Source organism: Lolium rigidum, chromosome 6 (genome assembly GCF_022539505.1).
Source record: "Lolium rigidum isolate FL_2022 chromosome 6, APGP_CSIRO_Lrig_0.1, whole genome shotgun sequence".
Lineage (NCBI taxonomy): Eukaryota > Viridiplantae > Streptophyta > Magnoliopsida > Poales > Poaceae > Lolium > Lolium rigidum.
This window is the reverse complement of record NC_061513.1, coordinates 79,006,729-79,027,402: the sequence shown is the minus strand read 5'-3', so window position 1 is coordinate 79,027,402 and position 20,674 is coordinate 79,006,729. Positions and strand designations below refer to the sequence as shown.

Genomic DNA, 20,674 nt, shown 5'->3' with positions numbered 1-20,674 from the left:
TGAATATTCCATGGACATGGACAGAGATGATTAATGAAACATGCCACACAATGGTTAACTAAGGAAATCTAACTTGTAAGAGTCAGAACTCAATACTAAATTATCATAGCTATAAGTGAAAAGGAAATGAGAACAAAAATTGCTCCCAGGCTTAGTAATCACTGAGAAAATTTCGTCCTGAAATAGTATAATGTTGGTGGAATATCTAAATTTACTTAAGGCTTTGAGCTTTGAACCTCCTCATTGCATCTGTTCATTAGCGCAATATTTGACTCCCAGGTAAAATATTACAAAGCTCGTATTCTCTTTCCAGTGGCCAACTACACCCTAAGAGCTAGAAAAAGCTAAGCATTCCACAACACAAGAATCAGTCAACAAAAAAAATACAGTACCATGGCAGATTTCACTACATTCAAAAGCTTAGTTATGTGAACATACTGGAACACAATCATAGCAGGTTCAACTATACATTGACAAGAACACAGGTATATGCTGAAAATCTTGGGCAAGCAGTTGTGCTTGCAGCCATTAGCATCCCTGGAACCTATGTTAATACCCTCCGTTCAAGTGATCATATGAATGAGGAAGGGGTGCCATTTGATGAACTGAAGTTCCTGAAGCAAAATGCCAGGCAAGAGGGCACATGTAATAATTAGATAGCTGGAGAGCAAGTGGTGGCTGGGATTTTTTTTTCTTTTCCCGAAGCACTTTCCTGTTTTTTTTCAAGCATTGACTGCAAACTCCTGCTTGTTAAAAGAAAAAATGTTTCAGAGAACCATACATATCCACCAGATACATACCTGCACTAACATTTGACTAAATTAAGTATGTGAGGCACCGGCTACCACTTCAACTCAGAGGATGAACGTATTACCTGTCAAATCAGAAACACAGAAATAAGGAACCCCAGCTTTAATGTAAAGATAAATTTCCTATTGTCCTGAGAAAATATGAAGCAGTTGGCAAATAATCTGTCTTCAAAAAGAAAGAAAAAGAAGGAAAAAAACGAGTTCATTAGCATGTTTACTGTTGACCTTGGAAAAATGAAAAACAAATTATCCGATTTGCATATGACTAGGTCCCTGATATTGATATACAAAACAAATGTACATGCACAGCAAAAATAAATTAGGCAAGTACAGATGCACTGACCTTTATCACGAAGCGGGTGCTGAACACATGGATCTTCATTTTGTGGCTGGGGATTTGCTTACGCAGTTACGCCCATAATGGAGTTCTGACAATGTCCAGCAAACCACTGAGCATTGCTGCAGTTTGTAAAGCATATCAGATTCCATTCGAAGGTGAGCTTCATCTTCCTCTTTCTCAAAAGATATATTATGACAACATATGACTTGAGAACAAGTGGTATGCCTGCCCGCCTAAGGAAAAGAGTCATCACTCGAGCTTCTCTGTCTTGCCTTGGCATCCAATAGCGCTTGGCACACCGATTCACCTGTTTGTAGACCAGCACGCAGCATGTCATCAATCAGATTTTGAGCTTCCGAACATTTGCCGTCATTGCAAAGACTACGGATCGTCAGTCCATAGCTAGCAGAGTTTGGAACCAATCCATTCTTTCTCATCTCCGTGATTAATTTCATAGCCTTGTAAGAGCTCCCTTCCCGTCCATAGCCATAAATCAACATGTCATATATCACATTGTTCGCCTTAACACCTTTCTCCGCCATCGACTGGAATAGCTTTCTGGCATCCTTCATCTTGCCCTCCGCGCAGAGAGCATGCACCAAAACACCGTACGTGTGCACATCCACCTCTAAACCAGTCTTATCCATCTGCGCAAACATCTCAAGAGCTTTGTCCATGTGATTGTCTCGGGCAAGCGCATCAATCAGTATGGTGTAGGTCACTTTTGTGGGCGCCAACCCTCGCTCCTTCATGTCGGACAGCGCCCTGTTTGCGCGGGCTATGTCTCTGGCACGACAGAACCCCGCAATAAGCGCGTTGTACGTCACGGCGGTGGGTTGGTATCCGGCCGCCCTCATTTGGTTGGAGAAATGCAGAGCGTTGGACATCTTCCCAACTTTGCCATACCCGTCGGCGAGAATGTTGAACGTCACGACGGTCGGGCGGATACCCTCCGCTCGCATGATTTCCAGCAGCTGGGCGGCATCCTTCAGCTTGCCGTGTCTGCACAGCCCCGCAATGAGGGTGTTGTAGCTGACAACATTGCGGGCGACGCCCTTTACGGGCATTTCGTCGAACAGTCGGCGGGCGCGCTCGAACTCCCCTGTCCTGCACCACTCCCCGATCAGGATGTTGTAGGTGTAGAGATTGGGCTCGACTCCACGACTCAACATCTCCTGGAACAAGGCGAAACCCTCCTCTCTGCGTCCGCAGATGAAGTAGCCGTGGATCAGAGCCGTGAAGGTGACCTCGTTGGGAGCCAGGCCCAAGCGCGGCATTGCGTCGAACACCCTACGCGCTTCCGCCGAGTCGCCGCTCCTGCAGCAGCCGTGGACGAGGGCCGTGCACGCGGCCACGTCCAGCGCCGCGTCGCCCGACTTCGCGCCACGGGCGAGCAGCGCTAGGGCTGACCGCACCTCGCCGGCGGCGCAGAGCCGGCGCACGGCTGCGGCCGTGGTCGACGCCATCGGGATATTTTCACCAGGGAAAAATAACTGGGGTACTATCTTTTTTCCTTCCTTTGGCTTTGTTGCTGGGTAGAGCTTGGCCGTTGCAGGGTCAGCAGGCGGCCGAATAGGCCAATTGGAAGCAAACACGTCTCAGGATTCCAGACCAAAACTTTGTTCGTCGTCGCAGATTCGCCATTGCCCAACGGAAAAAGGGGGCTAAAGGTTGACATAATTCGTAGCAAAAAGAATATGATGTGATAAAAAAAATGATAAATCACATGGTACAGATAGATGAACTGAACCCAGTGACGGAAAAAACAAGCGCCCACCGTGGGGCTCGAACCCACGACCACAAGGTTAAGAGCCTTGCGCTCTACCAACTGAGCTAGACGGGCTTGTTGATTTAAAATTAAAATTTACCTATATAACTCAACTCACTGTACAAGAAATGCTTAGTGTATAAGTACTTGGGTGGTGGTACTGAATCTCTACTACTTGAAAAGACTAAAGTGGTTCCTTATTTTGCCATCACAATACGTTTCGTCGTACGCTTCGTCGAGCGTCTCTTTTCCGCACGGCCTCAACTGGGCTGAAGCCCAGCTACCTTGTCGTGATGGAACATGAACACAGCACCCGAAACCTCGCTCCTGAGCTCGTGATCCTCCTCCCCTGCTCCATGACCCGAGCCGCCGCGCTGCACGAGCTTGCCCGCCGCCGTCGCGCGAGTCTTCCCGGCGCAGCCGCTTCCATCCTGCACGATCCGACGCGACTCACACAGCGCATCCGGATCCGCACTCGGACACAGGGAGACACGCTACCCTCCGTAGATCGTAAGCCAAACAGCAGCATGGAAGCGCGACTAGAGGCATGGATTTGGGCATAGCTGCCCGAGATCGTACACCCTCTCTTGAAATTCCCCATCTTCGTACCTCCGCGATCGCCGGCGTCGGCGGAGACCTCGCCCGACGTTCGGCGGCGGTGGGGATCAACCGGTTGCCATGGCGGCGGTTATCGATGGCGCGGAGGCGGCGAAGTAGGCCTGGGCCTGATTTTGCAAGCCCTCCAAGATGGAGTCCTCGACACCTGCCGGGTCCTTTGGCCGGCTAGATTTTGAAGAAGGTGCATGTGCCGGCGGTGATGACTGAGGAGCAAGCTCTTCAAGAAGAGCAGGTTCCTTTGTGCAGATCCTCCCTACTGCTTCTTATTGCGGTGGTTCAGTTCCAGGTGATTGGTACGTGTGTTCTTCCGTCTGTACCATGCTTATACATTGTATTGAATTTTTTCAGACATATATTTCTTCAGTTCATGTTTGATTCACTGACTCATCATTTGCACATCAATGAACATTGGTTTATCGCTCTTGATAGGTAGCATGCGAATATTCAGTGCCGCAGGTAATAAGAATCGACACGTTTTCAATCTTCTACAATGTGGTTGTTTGTTTCCTTAAGCCACGGAAAGAACCATAGTTTATGATGTCAATTTGTGAAATGCAGAGGAGAAGTTCATCCTAGAGGCCAGAGCCACATCTGAGCTACGGATTTAATGGCACGAGGTCCGACAGCTGCGAGCTAGCAGCAGGTCCTTGACGGGAATTACTCATCCAAGATCATATCAATCAATAATGGGCCCGGTAGCCAGCCTGCTTTGTACAAGGCATGTTCGTTCATAGATATCCAGCTTTGTATATCACATGATCATCCATTGTCTTTTGTGAATACAATACTTTTGTCGTATCACACGTGTTGTTAAATTGCTGATTTTGAGAGCAGATTTGGTGCACCCAGGTGTCAGTGCTCCTGACTTTTGTAATATTTAAAAATTATATTTATGTGTTTCAAAAGATCATAAATTTTGTTCCACAAATACATACACATGTTCTGAATACTCGTATAAATTTTTGGTAGAAATTGTCTTGTATTTTGAGCTCAGGAAAAATAACAAATTTATAGGGATGGAAACTTTAAATTTTTGTCAGAAATTTGTCTTTTTCGTATGGCTCAAAATACAACATATTTTCATCTGAAATTTACAGCATACCTTCGGAATGTTTATAAATATGTAGGCATTTAATTCAGATTTTTTGGAATTACATAAATATGTTTTTGAAATACTGGTATCACTGGAGCTCATGTGCCAAAGAGACTTTTCGGCTGATTTTGCGTTATTCAATTAACTGAGATTTCACTGCATGTTGTTCTCTTTTTCATGCTCATTATTCAGAAGCACATATGGTGGTATCTTCAAGACCGCTGACACTCATATTCAGAAGCTTTAAGGTAACTCTTACTTTGAAAGCTTCCAAGTACGTAGATATGTATTCCTTCATAAGTAGATATCCCAAGTATGATACATGCTACTCAATTTTCATGCTCATTTGTTTCCCTAATTTTGGTTGACTCTCAACCTAACCAGCATATGCATTCTTATAAAGTCACCACCAATTACATTAGATGGGATATTAATTATACTACTCTTCTCAAAACTCTGATCTTATAGAAGGTTCCCAGAAAATCTACACTAAATAATTATTTAGAAACCACAAAGAGTTCTGGCAAATTCGGCGGAACGAGATTATAGCGAAGCGGTCATAACAATGAAACAGCGGCGAATACATGGTGAGACGGCGGGGTTCCGACGAGGTCGGTGGAACAGCGGCAGAGTCATGGCGAGATGGCGTTGGTCGTATTGCACGATTTCCCTGCGATTTTGATCCATATTTGCATGTTAGTTCTATTGGAGACAGTCGAGCCCTATGGATTTGCGGCTCTTTTTTGTTGTGGTTTGTACTGAAACTGTCATGAATCTGAGTTAGGCTGGGGTGTTGCTGGCGCGTGGGCATTTTCCTTGCACATATTATTTGTCATTTCATTCTTCGGAAGGTGTTTTACCGATGTGCAGAACCTGTGGCTTCCAAGTTAACTGATGAGCTTCACAGAGACAAGCACTAAAAAGGATCGTCTACCTGGACAACATTTAAATCCTGCTGCTACATAATTACAAATTGTATTGCATGACTTGTATCCATGGAAATTTCTGGAAGGCATCTCTTACATGATACATATACTTGATGACACAATTTCTTATGGTGCAACAGGCCTGATAACATGATAACAGATGAAATAGATTACCCCTTCGATAACTATCATTCCAGCCGTATGATCAAATGTATCATACTTGGTACGGCATTTTCTCGTGGAGACATGTATCTTGAATTTACTCATCGATTACGCCTTCGATAATTATCATCCCAGTCGTATGATCAGAGGAATCATACTTGGTACGGCATTTGCTCGTGGATACATGTACCTTGAATTTACTCATCGATATGTCAGTTCTTTAATGTCTGTCAAATTTGTGAACCACGCGCTGAATAAATTTTTAACCGTACTGCACTTTATTGGTGTGGTACTTTATGAAAAATTATGTTTTGATATTCTTTGAATTTGGTTACTGCAGTTCCAAGGTAGAAACAACATTTCTGGGATCTCATGATTCCAAGGTAGAGGATCTTAGAAAACCCAAATTATAGGTGCTTTTGTTGCGAGTATAATGAAATCCCTGGACCATAAAGCAACGAAGAAGTGAGGGCCTTTCTGGGCCTAGAGTGCAAAAAATCATGGTATGTTTGGATATCTAGGCCTAGAGCGCAGAAAAGCATGGTATGTATTTCGTTAAGTCTGCCTGTCACCTATTAGATTGCAAGCGAGAATGATGAGCTTCATATAAACAACATTGTAACACACAGGCATTTTACTATATCCATTAATGTCCCAGATAAATTTATGTGCCAAAAATGTGGAAGTTCACCTCATTATCCATTTTACACCAGCAGGAGCTTATGAGAAAAACATAAGACTCTTATTTAAGTAGGCATACAAAACTACCCTCTTAATTGTATTTATATGTACCGTTCTACAAGATTTCTGTGCTGGAACTTGGGTTTATCTTATGCAATTTGGATCTCTGCACTATAATTTGCAAGCTTTATCTATGCATGTGAAGTTTGATGTCACACCGGTGTACTTATCAGCAGTTTGAATCTTGTCCAGGTCATATGGGGTGTGAGACTCTTGCAGCTGAATGTATACTGCTTTAAATAAGATATATGTTGTTGATGAATATCCTAAACCAATCATACTATCCAAAGTTCCAATTCATATTTTCATCAATTGACCGAGGATAAACTTTCTGGCTATTGTTTCTCGCAAAATGCGGCTCAAGAAGTTTCGCGTCCCCTGCAACCAGGTGTGTCTCCTCCCTTCCCTGTTCTGGACAGTCCTTCGATTTAGTTCTTGTGTTATTTGTAGTTTCATAGAAGTCTTGTGTGGTTGATGGCTATGTTAGTTTCTGCTTCTTCTATTCCATGTTAATAGTTTTTTTTCTAATTGCTTCAGGCCGGTATTTTCTCGCAGAAGAAAAATGAGAACAAAATGAGGTTACGTTGAACTGGTCTGCACTTCTTTACCCTTCTTATATAGTAAATGGTTGTGAATATAATTTTTCAGTAAGCAATGAAAGCACCACTATACAGACTTTCCAGCACAATAGGAAAGATAGTATTTCTGCACGGTGGGTGTTCTGTATGAACTGAGATTCCACAATGATTTAAAAGATGCTCTTAAAGATGCAGTTAGTAAATGGATAACTAATTTGGATGTTTTTTAAAATGATTTGAAAGACTGTCCCATGCCCCTTTGTTTCAATTTCTTCTCCAGCTTCGATTTTCGATGTTTGGCCTCATCAATTTGCTGTTGTAAATGAATAATCTAGGTATCTCTATTCTGGATCAACGACTGGAACTTCTTTACCATGATCTCAGATGTCTTGAACAAGTTCTTCTGCTCATGTATTTTAGAAAACAAGCGTGAATCTTATGGTGATGCTGCTATTGGTTTAGGATTTTTTTTTTCTCTGTAAGTATGCTTAGAGTTATGAAAGCCTTCGTGAGGTCATTTGTGACGAGCTTATCAGCAGTTTGAATCTTGTCCAGGTCATATGGGGTGTGAGACTCCTGCAGCTGAATGTATACTGTTTTAAAAACTGGGATAGAGTTAGCTCTGGATTTTGCAATAAAAGAATGATATTACAGCCACAGGGTTTCGTGGTGGTGTCATATACTTCGGATATTTTTTACCAGACAAACACTTTGGGTTGTGTTCCACTCCCAACTATACCTGTCTGGACAGCGTGGAAACTTTGAAGAACACTTTGGAGGCCTCTTCCCGAAGCATGGAAACTTTGAAGAACATTAAGCATGACCACGAGATTAGTTTGGGGCAGCGTGCACTGGTGGAAAAAACGGCTTCGGTCGCGGTTCGCAACTGCCATTGGTCGCGGTTGCGCAACCGCGACCAAGCAAGCGCGACTAAAGCCCACCCCCCTTTAGTCGCGGTTCCTTACGAACCGCGACTAAAGGCGCCTCCACGTGGCCGCCAGCAGTCCTTCGGGGCGGAGGACTTTTAGTCGCGGTTCTCCTGGCCAACCGCGACTAAAGACCGCCGCAGGTTTAGGGCTTTAGCCCCCCCCTAAACCTGGTTTCTTTTTAGTTTGTATTGTTTTATTTTCTTTTCTGTTTTATTTTAATTTTGAAGGAGTTTCACATATTCTACGGTACTACATATACATGCATATGAACAAATAAATTTGAAATTAGAACCAAAAGGAATTCAAGAGGAATTGACAATATATATTCAATATCGGATGACCATATACAATTTTGAACAAGTTTTCATACATATGATTTACTGCATATGAAGTTCTACGTCCTCTACATAGTGTTCTCCTCTAGGATCGATGACTTCCTTCGCGATCCATCCAGCTAGTTCCTCTTGAAGTGGTCGGAAGCGAGCTTCTAGACTAAGCGTCTTTCGGAGGTTATTCCTCTTGATGTTGTTCTCACACGAAACCCGCTCAGAGGTGTATCTCCGGATCATCTCACAAACATAGTATCCACATAGATTGGTCCCCTTTGGCTGAATATCCCCAGTCCCAGACACTACCCTTTTAAATTGTAGCTCTTTTTTGAATTCACCAACCTTTGTGTTTACGAACCGTGTCCAAACCCTACGAGGCAAAGAAAATTAAATGAACAAGAGAGTTATTAGTTACTTGATATTAGAAAATGAACGAAATAGGCCGATCGATATAGAGCGCAAGTGAATGAAAATAATTACTTCTGCATCATTTTTCTCATGTCGGCCCAAAGCTTTGCATTCATATTCAGAGAGTCGTGGACGAGAACTGTGGAGTCGTGAAATTGAATTACTAGCGAGAATCCAGTGGAACCTGCGGACACGATACATGCACGATCATGCATAATTAACTCATCGATTAGCCACATACCTTGCATGGAGTAAACAAAAGAGAATGTGCTCAAGACAGAAACACTCACCCAAAATGGTAAGGAAATAGAATATCACTTTTGAGTTCCTGCCTTGAAAAAAACTGCCACAGGTTTTCCTCCACGTCGGCGGGGTGGTGTTCTAACACATATGAATTAACGATTTGTGGGTCAATGAACCCAACATCATGGATGTTCCTTATTATGCATTCCCGCTTCTTCATTCTGCATACACAACAAGATAGTTAGGACAATATATATATATAGTGCAGGCAATGAACGAGATGGGGTAGAAATAAATCACTTACAGAACGTAGCAACTGATGATAGATTTGTCGAGCTCGCGCAGATTGAAAAGCTGGAACAATTCACTCCGATGAATTTGTACATAGTAATGTTTGAAGTGATGCTCAGGTCTAACTTCCGCATAAATATAGTCTTTGGCGTTTTTTAATTTTATGTAAGCCTTGTACCAATTTAGCGGACTTGTCATTTGTGGAGGTAGATCCTTTTCCTTGCGCAGGCTCGATGAGAGGCCCATTCGACACATATGTAATTACTACGTCCTTCATTACTGGCGCATCATCAAGGCCTAACACTGCACGAAGAGTCAGACCAAAGTTGGCCGCTTGTTCTTTGGCACTCGCTACAGTCAATCCATGTGCTGCCGCAGCTGCTATGATATCGGGGGCATCCTCACCGGCGGCTTTCACTATGAGAGGGGCGATGGATTGTTTACTCTGTTCCCCGAGCTGGGCAACTTGTTTCCCCTTTTTTTTTACTTTCTAATTCTTTCTCGGCCTCCTCCGAGGCTTTCTTCTCATGCTTCTCCGCCAACTCTTGCTTCTCCTTCAACATGAGTGCTTGCCTACGAAGTTCACGTGAATAGTCGTCAGGCAGATTCTTCGCGGCTTGGGACGGTGTGTTCAAAAATGACTTAGCCCAGCTCTTTTGCTTGTCAGAATATACTGGCTTGGGCTCGGGCTCTCTTTTCTTCTTGCATTCCGCCATCCATTTCTCATGCTGAGCAGCCACGACCGCTGCATTTTCCTCCACACTAAGGTCATAAGGTCTCCGGATGAGAGGCTTCAGTGATGGCTCCGGTACCTTTGTGATCTTAGGTACATAAGGCTCCGGGTTAATAGTCCAGGACTGCTTCAGCTTCTTTGCCGGGGGCGGCCGCTTCTTCGCCGGAGGTGGACCGGGGGCGGCGTCCGCTACCCGCCGGAGGTGAATTGGGGGGCGACGTCGGCTGACGTGAAGGAGGTGTAGGTGAACCACCACCACCACCGCCGCCGCCGCCACCACCACCGGAGGGGGGTGGACTTGTTCGCCTTGGCGTCTCGTCTGGAAACTTGATAAACTTCTTTTTCCAGAGAATAAACTGGCGCTTGACACCTCCAAGTCTTCTCTCCCCTTCGGGTGTAGCAATGTCAATCTCCAGGTCCTCAAACCCTGGGACTATTTCCTCCACCGTGACACGAGCATAGCCATCTGCAATGGGGTTGTTGTGGTGGAGTGCTCCAGGCTCACATGGCAAAGCACTGCCGATGGCTACCTTCGTGGACATGTTCCCAGTAGGATAATGCAGATGACATTCTTTCATCGCCTTTACATCGTCCACGGGGTAGCGAGGAGGCTCCGGTGCAGTAATTTGGATCTCCGGTGCATCAGTAGCCGGCTGGACCTCCGTGGAAGCCACGCTGCTTCTCCGTTGCTGGCTTCCGAGATCCGCTGGATGATCTTCATGTAGGATAACGTAGCATATAAAACAAAAATTTTCCTACGGCGAACACGCAATCCAAGCCAAGATGCAATCTAGAAGACGGTAGCAACGAGGGGATTATCGAGTCTCACCCTTGAAGAGATTCCAAAGCCTACAAGAGGAGGCTCTTGTTGCTGCGGTAGACGTTCACTTGCCGCTTGCAAAAGCGCGTAGAAGATCTTGATCACGATCGGTTCCGGCGCCACGAACGGGCAGCACCTCCGTACTCGGTCACACGTTCGGTTGTTGATGAAGACGACGTCCACCTCCCCGTTCCGGCGGGCAGCGGAAGTAGTAGCTCCTCTTGAATCCGACAGGCACGACGGCGTGGTGTCGGTGGCGGTGGAGAAATCCGGCGGAGCTTCGCTAAGCGTGCGGGATATGATGGAGGAGCGGGGCGCTAGGGTTTGGGGAGAGGGGGTGGCCGGCCACTATAGGGGGCGGCCAAGGTGGTGGCTTTTGTGTGGCCGGCCCCCTCCCCTTGGCCCTCATTATATAGGTGGAACACCCAAGAGTTGGTGTACAAGTCTTCGAATAAGACCCCAACCCAAAACCTTCCATGTGTAGGGAAACCTACCCAAGGTGGGATTCCCACCTCAAGTGGGACTCCCACCTTTCCATGAAGGGGGGTGGCCGGCCACCTTGGGGAAAGTCCACCTTGGACTTTCCCCTCTAGGGTTGGCCGGCCATGGGTGGTGGAGTCCCTCCGGGACTCCGCCTTCCAAAGTACTTTCTTCCGGACTTTTCTAGAACCTTCTAGAACCTTCCATAAATGCACCGGATCATTTTCAAACATATAAAATGACTTCCTATATATGAATCTTATTCTCCGGACCATTCCGGAACTCCTCGTGATGTCCGGGATCTCATCCGTGACTCCGAACAAATATTCGAACTCCATTCCATATTCAAGTTCTACCATTTCAACATCCAACTTTAAGTGTGTCACCCTACGGTTCGCGAACTATGCGGACATGGTTGAGTACTCACTCCGACCAATAACCAATAGCGGGATCCGGAGATCCATAATGGCTCCCACATATTCAACGATGACTTTAGTGATCGAATGAACCATTCACATACGATACCAATTCCCTTTGTCACGCGATATTTTACTTGTCCGAGGTTTGATCATCGGTATCACACTATACCTTGTTCAACCTCGTCTCCTGACAAGTACTCTTTACTCGTACCGTGGTATGTGGTCTCTTATGAACTTATTCATATGCTTGCAAGACATTAGACGACATTCCACCGAGAGGGCCCGGAGTATATCTATCCGTTATCGGGATGGACAAATCCCACTGTTGATCCATATGCCTCAACTCATACTTTCCGGATACTTAATCCCACCTTTATAACCACCCATTTACGCGAGTGGCGTTTGGTGTAATCAAAGTACCTTTCCGGTATAAGTGATTTACATGATCTCATGGTCATAAGGACTAGGTAACTATGTATCGAAAGCTTATAGCAAATAACTTAATGACGAGATCTTATGCTACGCTTAATTGGGTGTGTCCATTACATCATTCATATAATGATATAACCTTGTTATTAATATCATCCAATGTTCATGATTATGAAACTAATCATCCATTAATCAACAAGCTAGTTTAAGAGGCATACTAGGGACTTCTTGTTGTCTATATATCACACATGTACTAATGTTTCAGTTAATACAATTGTAGCATGATATATAAAAATTTATCATAAACATAGAGATATAAATAATAACCATTTTATTATTGCCTCTAGGGCATATCTCCTTCAGTCTCCCACTTGCACTAGAGTCAATAATCTAGTTTACATATGTAAAGATATAACACCTTGGCCTTCTGGTGCTTTATCATGTTTTGCTCACGGGAGAGGTTTTAGTCAACGGATCTGACACGCTCGGAAACGTATGTATTTTGTAATTCATTTGCGTCTCAACGCATCACTCATTTCCAAATGATTCGGTATTAAATATGTTTGGTCTTCTGGTGGAACCTTAATTCCGCGGTCTGAAATATGTCACTAATATTGTCACACACAATATAGCTTCAAAGTTCTGACTCTGTCGGAACTACACCAAGTTCTCAAAGAACCTCTTGACTTAACATCCTTTGTCATTGTCAAAACAATGACATACTCGCCTTCTTTTGTAGAATCCATCACAATATTTAGAACTCTTCTAAATCTAGCATAGACAACTTCTAGCTCATTGTGCTACCTTTTAAACAACACTTAGTCTAATTTGATATTGAAATTATATTTTATATGTGACAAAACCAATATCGGTGTAACACCTTACAGCGACTTGTTTGTCATTTCCTCATATAAAACTATATATATATATCCTTAGTTCTTCTAAAGTACTCAAGGATATTCTTACTGTCGTCCAATGATCATCATATGAATCATTCTGGTATATGCTCATAACACTTTATAGCACATGACATCTGATTGTGTACATTTTATTCGTGATCTATAATCACTCATGTGTTTTTACTCATTGAGTGTCAGATACATTCAAGTCTTGTTAAAACTTAACATGATAAGAACATTTTCTTAATATTTATATATTGAACTACTTCAATATCCATTCTATGTACTTTGACTTAAACTTATTATGTGTTTCAATCTATCTCGCATAGATCTTGACACTAAATATGTTTCGAGTCCATATCCTTTCATTGAAATTAATTTCTCAATGAAACCTTTTAATCAAGTATATAATTACATCATTTATAACCAACTATATGTCACCTACATAAAGTATTATAAATATGTCTCAGCGCTCCCACTTAATTTCTTGCAAATACAAGCCTCTTCATCGTCTCTTGATGAAATCAAAAACTCTTTGACTATTTCATCTGGTGAAGATTCCAACTCCGCGATACTCACTTCATCCAATTGAAGTTTGTATACCTATCTAGTATTCTACGGACAGGCAAAACTCTTGGTTGTACTTTGTATACACCTTTAATACATACTTCTGATAAGTAATGTATTTTGCCATCCTACTAGCATATCTCATAAAAGAAATATGTAGTGATTACTAGAATAAACCACATAGACTATAAGCATTGCTACGGAAGATCTAATCTTATCGTAGTCAACTCTTTGAACTTTGTCGTAAACAATTTTTCGACAAGTCGAGCTTCTTTAAAGATATTTCATCCAAGTCTATAGATCCATTTACTTTCAAAAAGTATTCATCTATTATGGATTTCATGGCGCATGGCTATTTTAACGGAGTCAGGGCCCATCATAACTTCTTTGTTTGTAGTTGGTTTATCATTATTCAAAATCAATCCTTTGTTCACAAATCATTTATTTGATCACAAAGTAAACCATACCTACAAGGTTCAATATGTACTTCGATCTCCATGGCTAAAACACTTTGTAGTCATGGGAGCCATGATCGTCGTGGCCGCTTCCGAAACAAATTCCGATGCTGCGCTACTCGATCATTATGCTCGGGTTCATAAACCTTATCAAATTATATTGTCCTCCCACTCAAATACTTCACTAGAAACAATTTCTCGGAAATAAGAAACATTGACAAACACTTTTGTCTTTGTCTCGTGGGAAGAATTCCCAATTAAATCTCTGGGATAACCAACAAAGACATTCATCCGATTTTGGTTGTAAACTTTTAGACCAAAATTTAAAGAAAGACTATTAGGGTTTATACCCATACCATAACTCGTATGGTGTCATTTCAACGGATCATGATGATGCTCTATTGAGTGTAAAAGCGGTAGTCACTAAAGCATAATCCACAAAAATATAATGGCGTCATAATATTTTATCTCATCATTAATCCAACAAGGTTTGGATACATATCTCGGATACTATATCATCATTATGATACTCCAAGAAATGTGAGTTGTAGAACAATTTCATAACTCTCTTAGATGTTCGCTAAAACTCGTAATTCAAATATTTCTACCATGATCCAATCATAGATATTTGACTTTTCTATTACGATGATTTCCACTTCATGCTGAAATTTATTTGAATCCATTCAAATGTTTCAAACTTCTTCCTTATTGAATATATCCACATATATATACTCAATTCATTGTTGAAAGTTTTCATGAAGTAGAAGAATCTCCCGCACACAACTATGCCCAGTGAACCACATACATCATCATGTATTTTTCACCTAAGTTAGTTGCCCGTTCAACTTTTGGCCTATGAACGGTATTTAAGTCATTCTCTTTAGAAGAGATTTGCAAGCGCCAAATGATTCAAAAATCATGTGACTCCAAAAATCCATCTGCATGGAGTTTCTTCATGCGTTCCTTTCTAACATGACCTAAATGGCGGTTTGATACGTCTCCAACGTATCGATAATTTCTTATGTTCCATGCTACTTTATTGATGATACCTACATGTTTTATACACATTATATGTCATATTTATGCATTTTCTGGAACTAACCTATTAACAAGATGCCGAAGTGCCAGTTCCTGTTTTCTGCTGTTTTTGGTTTCAGAAATCCTAGTAACGAAATATTCTCGGAATTGGACGAAATCAACGCCCAGGTTCCTATTTTGCCCGGAAGCATCCAGAACACCCGAGAGCCGCCGCCATCGCGAAGCCAAGATCTGGGGGACAGGAGTCTCTGTTCCGGCACCCTGCCGGAGCGGGGAAGTGCCCCCAGAAGGCTTCTCCATCGACACCGCTGCCATCTCCACCGCCATCTTCATCACCGCTGCTGCTCCCATGAGGAGGGAGTAGTTCTCCATCGAGGCTCGGGGCTGTACCGGTAGCTATGTGGTTCATCTCTCTCCTATGTACTTCAATACAATAATCTCATGAGCTGCCTTACATGATTGAGATTCATATGATGATGCTTGTAATCTAGATGTCATTATGCTAGTCAAGTGGGTTTTACTTATGTGATCTCCGGAGACTCCTTGTCCCACGTGTGTAAAGGTGACGAGTGTGTGCACCGTGTGGGTCTCTTAGGCTATATTTCACGAAGTACTTATTCACTCGTTGAAGAGCGTAGTGAAGTGCTTATTTATATCTCTTTATGATTGCAATGTGCATCGTATCACAATTTATCTATGTGCTACTCTAGTGATGTGTTATTAAAGTAGTTTTATTCCTCCCGCATGTGTGCAAAGGTGACGATGCGTGCACCGTGTTAGTACTTGGTTTATGCTATGATCATGATCTCTTGTAGATTGCGAAGTTAACTATTGCTATGATAATATTGATGTGATCTATTCCTCCTACATATGCATGAAGGTGACAGTGTGCATGCTATGCTAGTACTTGGTTTAGTCTTTTGATCTATCTTACACTAAAGGTTACTAAAATATGAGCATTATTGTGGAGCTTGTTAACTCCGGCATTGAGGGTTCGTGTAATCCTACGCAATGTGTTCATCATCCAACAAAAGTGTAGAGTATGCATTTATCTATTCCGTTATGTGATCAATGTTGAGAGTGTCCACTAGTGAAAGTCTATTCCCTAGGCCTTGTTCCTAAATACTGCTGAGTTACTACTGCTTGTTTACTTGTTTTACTCGTGTTACTACTGCTGCAATACTACCACCATCAACTACACGCCAAGCAAGCTATTTTCCGGCACCATTGCTACTTGCTCATATATATTCATACCACCTGTATTTCACTATCTCTTCGCCGAACTAGTGCACCTATTTGGTGTGTTGGGGACACAAGAGACTTCTTGCTTTGTGGTTGCGGGGTTGCATGAGAGGGATATCTTTGACCTCTTCCTCCCCGAGTTCGATAAACCTTGGGTGATCCACTTAAGGGAAAACTTGCTGCTGTTCTACAAACCTCTGCACTTGGAGGCCCAACACCGTCTACGGGAAAGGAGGGGAACGTAGACATCAAGCACTTTTCCGGCGCCGTTGCCGGGGAGGAAAGGTAAAAGGTACTCACACTCCGGACCTCGGCTACTAAGCTATTTTCCGGCGCCGTTGTAAGTACTCGAAGCTATTTCCTTTAGACTCTGCAATTGCGACATTTGGTTTCTTGTTTACACTAGTTAGGCATAATGGAAAACAACAAAAATATGAGAGATCTTTATGAACTTTATCTTGAATTAGGACATGATGTGTTTGAAGAGAGAATTAAAAAACCCATGGAACTTTATATGCATGATAATGGGAATGTTATTACTATGAATGCTTTGAACACCATTGTTGCTAATGCTATGGAAAATTCTAAGCTTGGGGAGGTCGGTTTTGATGAGCATGATATTTTTAGTCCCCCAAGCATTGAGGAGAAAATTTACTTTGATGATACTTTGCCTCCTATTTATGATGATTATAATGATAGTAGTCTTTTATTACCACCTGTTATGGAGGATAAATTTGATTATGATTACAATATACCTCCTATATTTGATAGCTACTTTGTTGAATTTGCTCCCACTACAATTAATAAGAATGACTATGCTTATGTTGGGAGTAGTAATTATTTTATGCATGAGACTCATGATAAGAATGCTTTATGTGATAGTTATATTGTTGAGTTTGCTCATGATGCAACTGAAAGTTATTATGAGAGAGGAAAATATGGTTGTAGAAATTTTCATGTTACTAAAACACCTTTCTATGTGCTGAAATTTTTGAAGCTACACTTGTTTTATCTTCCTATGCTTGTTACTTTGCTCTTCATGAACTTGTTTATTTACAAGATTCCTATGCATAGGAAGCATGTTAGACTTAAATGTGTTTTTAATTTGCCTCTTGATGCTCTCTTTTGCCTCAAATACTATTTCTTGCAAGTGCATCATTAAAACTGCTGAGCCCATCTTAATGGCTATAAAGAAAGAACTTCTTGGGAGATAACCCATGTGTTTATTTTACTACAGCAATTTTTGTTTTGTTGAGTCTTGGAAGTTGCTTACTACTGTAGCAACCTCTCATTATCATGTTTTTGTGCCAAGTAAAGTTTCTATGTCAAAGTTGATGTTATATTTGGGATCGCTGCGCAGAAACATCATTGCTGTCTGTCACGAATCTGGGCACAGTTCTCTGTAGAAAATTCGAAAAAATCTGCCAATTTACGAGCGCGATCCTCAGATATGTACGCAACTTTCATTAGTTTTGAGTTTTTCCATTTGAGCAAGTCTGGTGCCATCTTAAAATTCGTCTTTACGGACTGTTCTGTTTTTGACAGATTCTGCCTTTTATTTCGCATTGCCGCTTTTGTTAAGTTGAATGAGTTTCTTTGTTCCATTAACTTTCAGAAGTTATGTGCAATGTCCAGAAGTGAAAAGAATGTTTGTGTCACCTCTGAACATGTGAATTTTTGATTATGCACTAACCCTCTAATGAGTTTGCTTGAAGTTTGGTGTGAAGGAAGTTTTCAAGGGTCAAGAGAGGAGGATGATATACTACGATCAAGAAGAATGAAAAGTCTAAGCTTGGGGATGCCCCGGTGGTTCATCCCTGCATATTTCAAGAAGACTCAAGCATCTAAGCTTGGGGATGCCCAAGGCATCTCCTTCTTCATCGACAAAGTATCGAGTTCCTTCTCTTGAAACTATATTTTTATTCGGTCACATCTTATGTACTTTACTTGGAGCGTCCGTATGTTTTTGTTTTTGTTTTTGTTTGAATAAATGATTGTTTGGGAGAGAGACACGCTCCGCTGGTTCGTATGAACACATGTGTTCTTAGCTTTTAATTTTCATGGCGAAGGTTGAAACTGCTTCGTTAATTGTTATATGGTTGGAAACGGGAAATGCTACATGTAGTAATTGGTATAATGTCTTGAATAATGTGAAGCTTGGCAATTGTTGTGCTCATATAGATTTTGTTTAAGCTCTTTCATCATGTACCTTGTACCCATTAATGAATAATTACATAGAGCTTGTTAAAATTTGGTTTGCATGATTGGTCTCTCTAAGGTCTAGATAATATCTAGTATTGAGTTTTGAACAACAAGGAAGACGGTGTAGAGTCTTATAATGTTTACAATATGTCTTTTATGTGAGTTTTGCTGCACCGGTTCATCCTTGAGTTTGCTTCAAATAACCTTGCTAGCCTAAACCTTGTATCGAGAGGGAATACTTCTCATGCATCCAAAATCCTTGAGCCAACTACTATGCCATTTGTGTCCACCATACCTACCTACTACATGGTATTTCTCCGCCATTTCAAAGTAAATTGCTTGAGTGCTACCTTTAAACAATTCAAAAGTTATTACCTCTTATTTGTGTCAATGTTTTATAGCTCATGAGGAAGTATGTGGTGTTTATCTTTCAATCTTGTTGGGCAACTTTCACCGAGTGGACTAGTGGCTTCATCCGCTTATCCAATAATTTTGCAAAAAGAGCCGGCAATGGGATTCCCAGTCCCAAATTAATTAACAAAAATAGACACTCCTCCATGGTATGTGATTGTTGGACGGCACCCGAAGGATTCGGTTAGCCATGGCTTGAGAAAGCAAAGGTGGGGAGGAGTGTCATCATAATAAAACTAAAATAAAAAGGCACTCCTTCATGGTATGAGATTGTTGGCGGGCACCCGAGGATTCGGTTAGCCATGGTTTGTGAAAGAAAGGTTGGAAGGAGTGCCACCCAAAAATAAAATAAAATGGGAGCCGCTCTTTGAAGGTTTGTCTGGCAAGGGGGTTAGAGTACCCACTACCATTCGTTGACAACAACAAACACCTCTCAAAATTTTACTTTTTATGCTCTCTTTATGTTTTCAAAACCAAAGCTCTAGCACAAATATAGCAATCGATGCTTTCCTCTTTGAAGGACCATTCTTTTACCTTTATGTTGAGTCAGTTCACCTATTTCTCTCCACCTTAAGAAGCAAACACTTGTGTGAACTGTGCATTGATTCCTACATACTTGCATATTGCACTTATTATATTACTTTGCATTGACAACTATCCATGAGATATACATGTTACAAGTTGAAAGCAACCGCTGAAACTTAATATTCCTTTGTGTTGCTTCAATACCTCTACTTTGAATTATTGCTTTATGAGTTAACTCTTATGCAAGACTTATTGATGCTTGTCTTGAAAGTGCTATTCATGAAAAGTCATTGCTTTATGATTCACTTGTTTACTCATGTCATTACCATTGTTTTGATCGCTGCATTCATTACATATGTTTACAAATAGTATGATCAAGGTTATGATGGCATGTCACTTCGGAAATTATCTTTGTTATCGTTTTACCTGCTCGGGACGAGCAGAACTAAGCTTGGGGATGCTGATACGTCTCCAACGTATCGATAATTTCTTATGTTCCATGCTACTTTATTGATGATACCTACATGTTTTATACACATTATATGTCATATTTATGCATTTTCTGGAACTAACCTATTAACAAGATGCCGAAGTGCCGGTTCTCGTTTTCTCGCTGTTTTTGGTTTCGAAATCCTAGTAACGAAATATTCTCGGAATTGGACGAAATCAACGCCCGGGTTCCTATTTTGCCCGGAAGCATCCGGAACACCCGAGAGCCGCCGCCATCGCGAAGCCAAGATCCGGGGGACAGGAGTCTCCGTTCCGGCACCCTGCCGGAGCGGGGAAGTGCCCCCGAAGGCTTCTCCATCGACACCGCTGCCATCTCCACCGCCATCTTCATCACCGCTGCTGCTCCCATGAGGAGGGAGTAGTTCTCCATCGAGGCTCGGGGCTGTACCGGTAGCTATGTGGTTCATCTCTCTCCTATGTACTTTAATACAATAATCTCATGAGCTGCCTTACATGATTGAGATTCATATGATGATGCTTGTAATCTAGATGTCATTATGCTAGTCAAGTGGGTTTTACTTATGTGATCTCCGGAGACTCCTTGTCCCACGTGTGTAAAGGTGACAGTGTGTGCACCGTGTGGGTCTCTTAGGCTATATTTCACGAAGTACTTATTCACGGTTGAAGAGCGTAGTGAAGTGCTTATTTATATCTCTTTATGATTGCAATGTGCATCGTATCACAATTTATCTATGTGCTACTCTAGTGA

General features: G+C 42.1%; 1 protein-coding gene and 1 non-coding gene across 5 annotated transcripts; both read right to left on the bottom strand.

Annotated features, from left to right (window-relative positions):
* Window positions 1–384: 384 nt before the first annotated feature.
* LOC124668038 (pentatricopeptide repeat-containing protein At4g11690-like) lies at window positions 385–2,615 on the bottom strand. Of its 4 annotated transcripts, XM_047205244.1 has the most exons (3): window positions 1,153–2,615; window positions 801–874; window positions 385–614 (listed from the first exon to the last, which is right to left on the bottom strand). In XM_047205244.1, the coding sequence occupies exon 1, from the start codon at window positions 2,613–2,615 to the stop codon at window positions 1,383–1,385; it is 1,233 nt and encodes a 410-aa protein (XP_047061200.1). In that variant the 3' UTR covers window positions 385–614; window positions 801–874; window positions 1,153–1,382. The 4 variants fall into 4 exon arrangements, with proteins under 4 accessions (XP_047061200.1, XP_047061198.1, XP_047061199.1 ...); XM_047205242.1 differs by having other exon boundaries at window positions 385–874; XM_047205243.1 differs by lacking the exon at window positions 801–874 and having other exon boundaries at window positions 385–743.
* Window positions 2,616–2,919: 304 nt separating this feature from the next.
* Window positions 2,920–2,992, bottom strand: TRNAK-CUU. The gene has a single exon. It is a non-coding gene; the product is annotated as a tRNA-Lys (tRNA).
* Window positions 2,993–20,674: the final 17,682 nt, after the last annotated feature.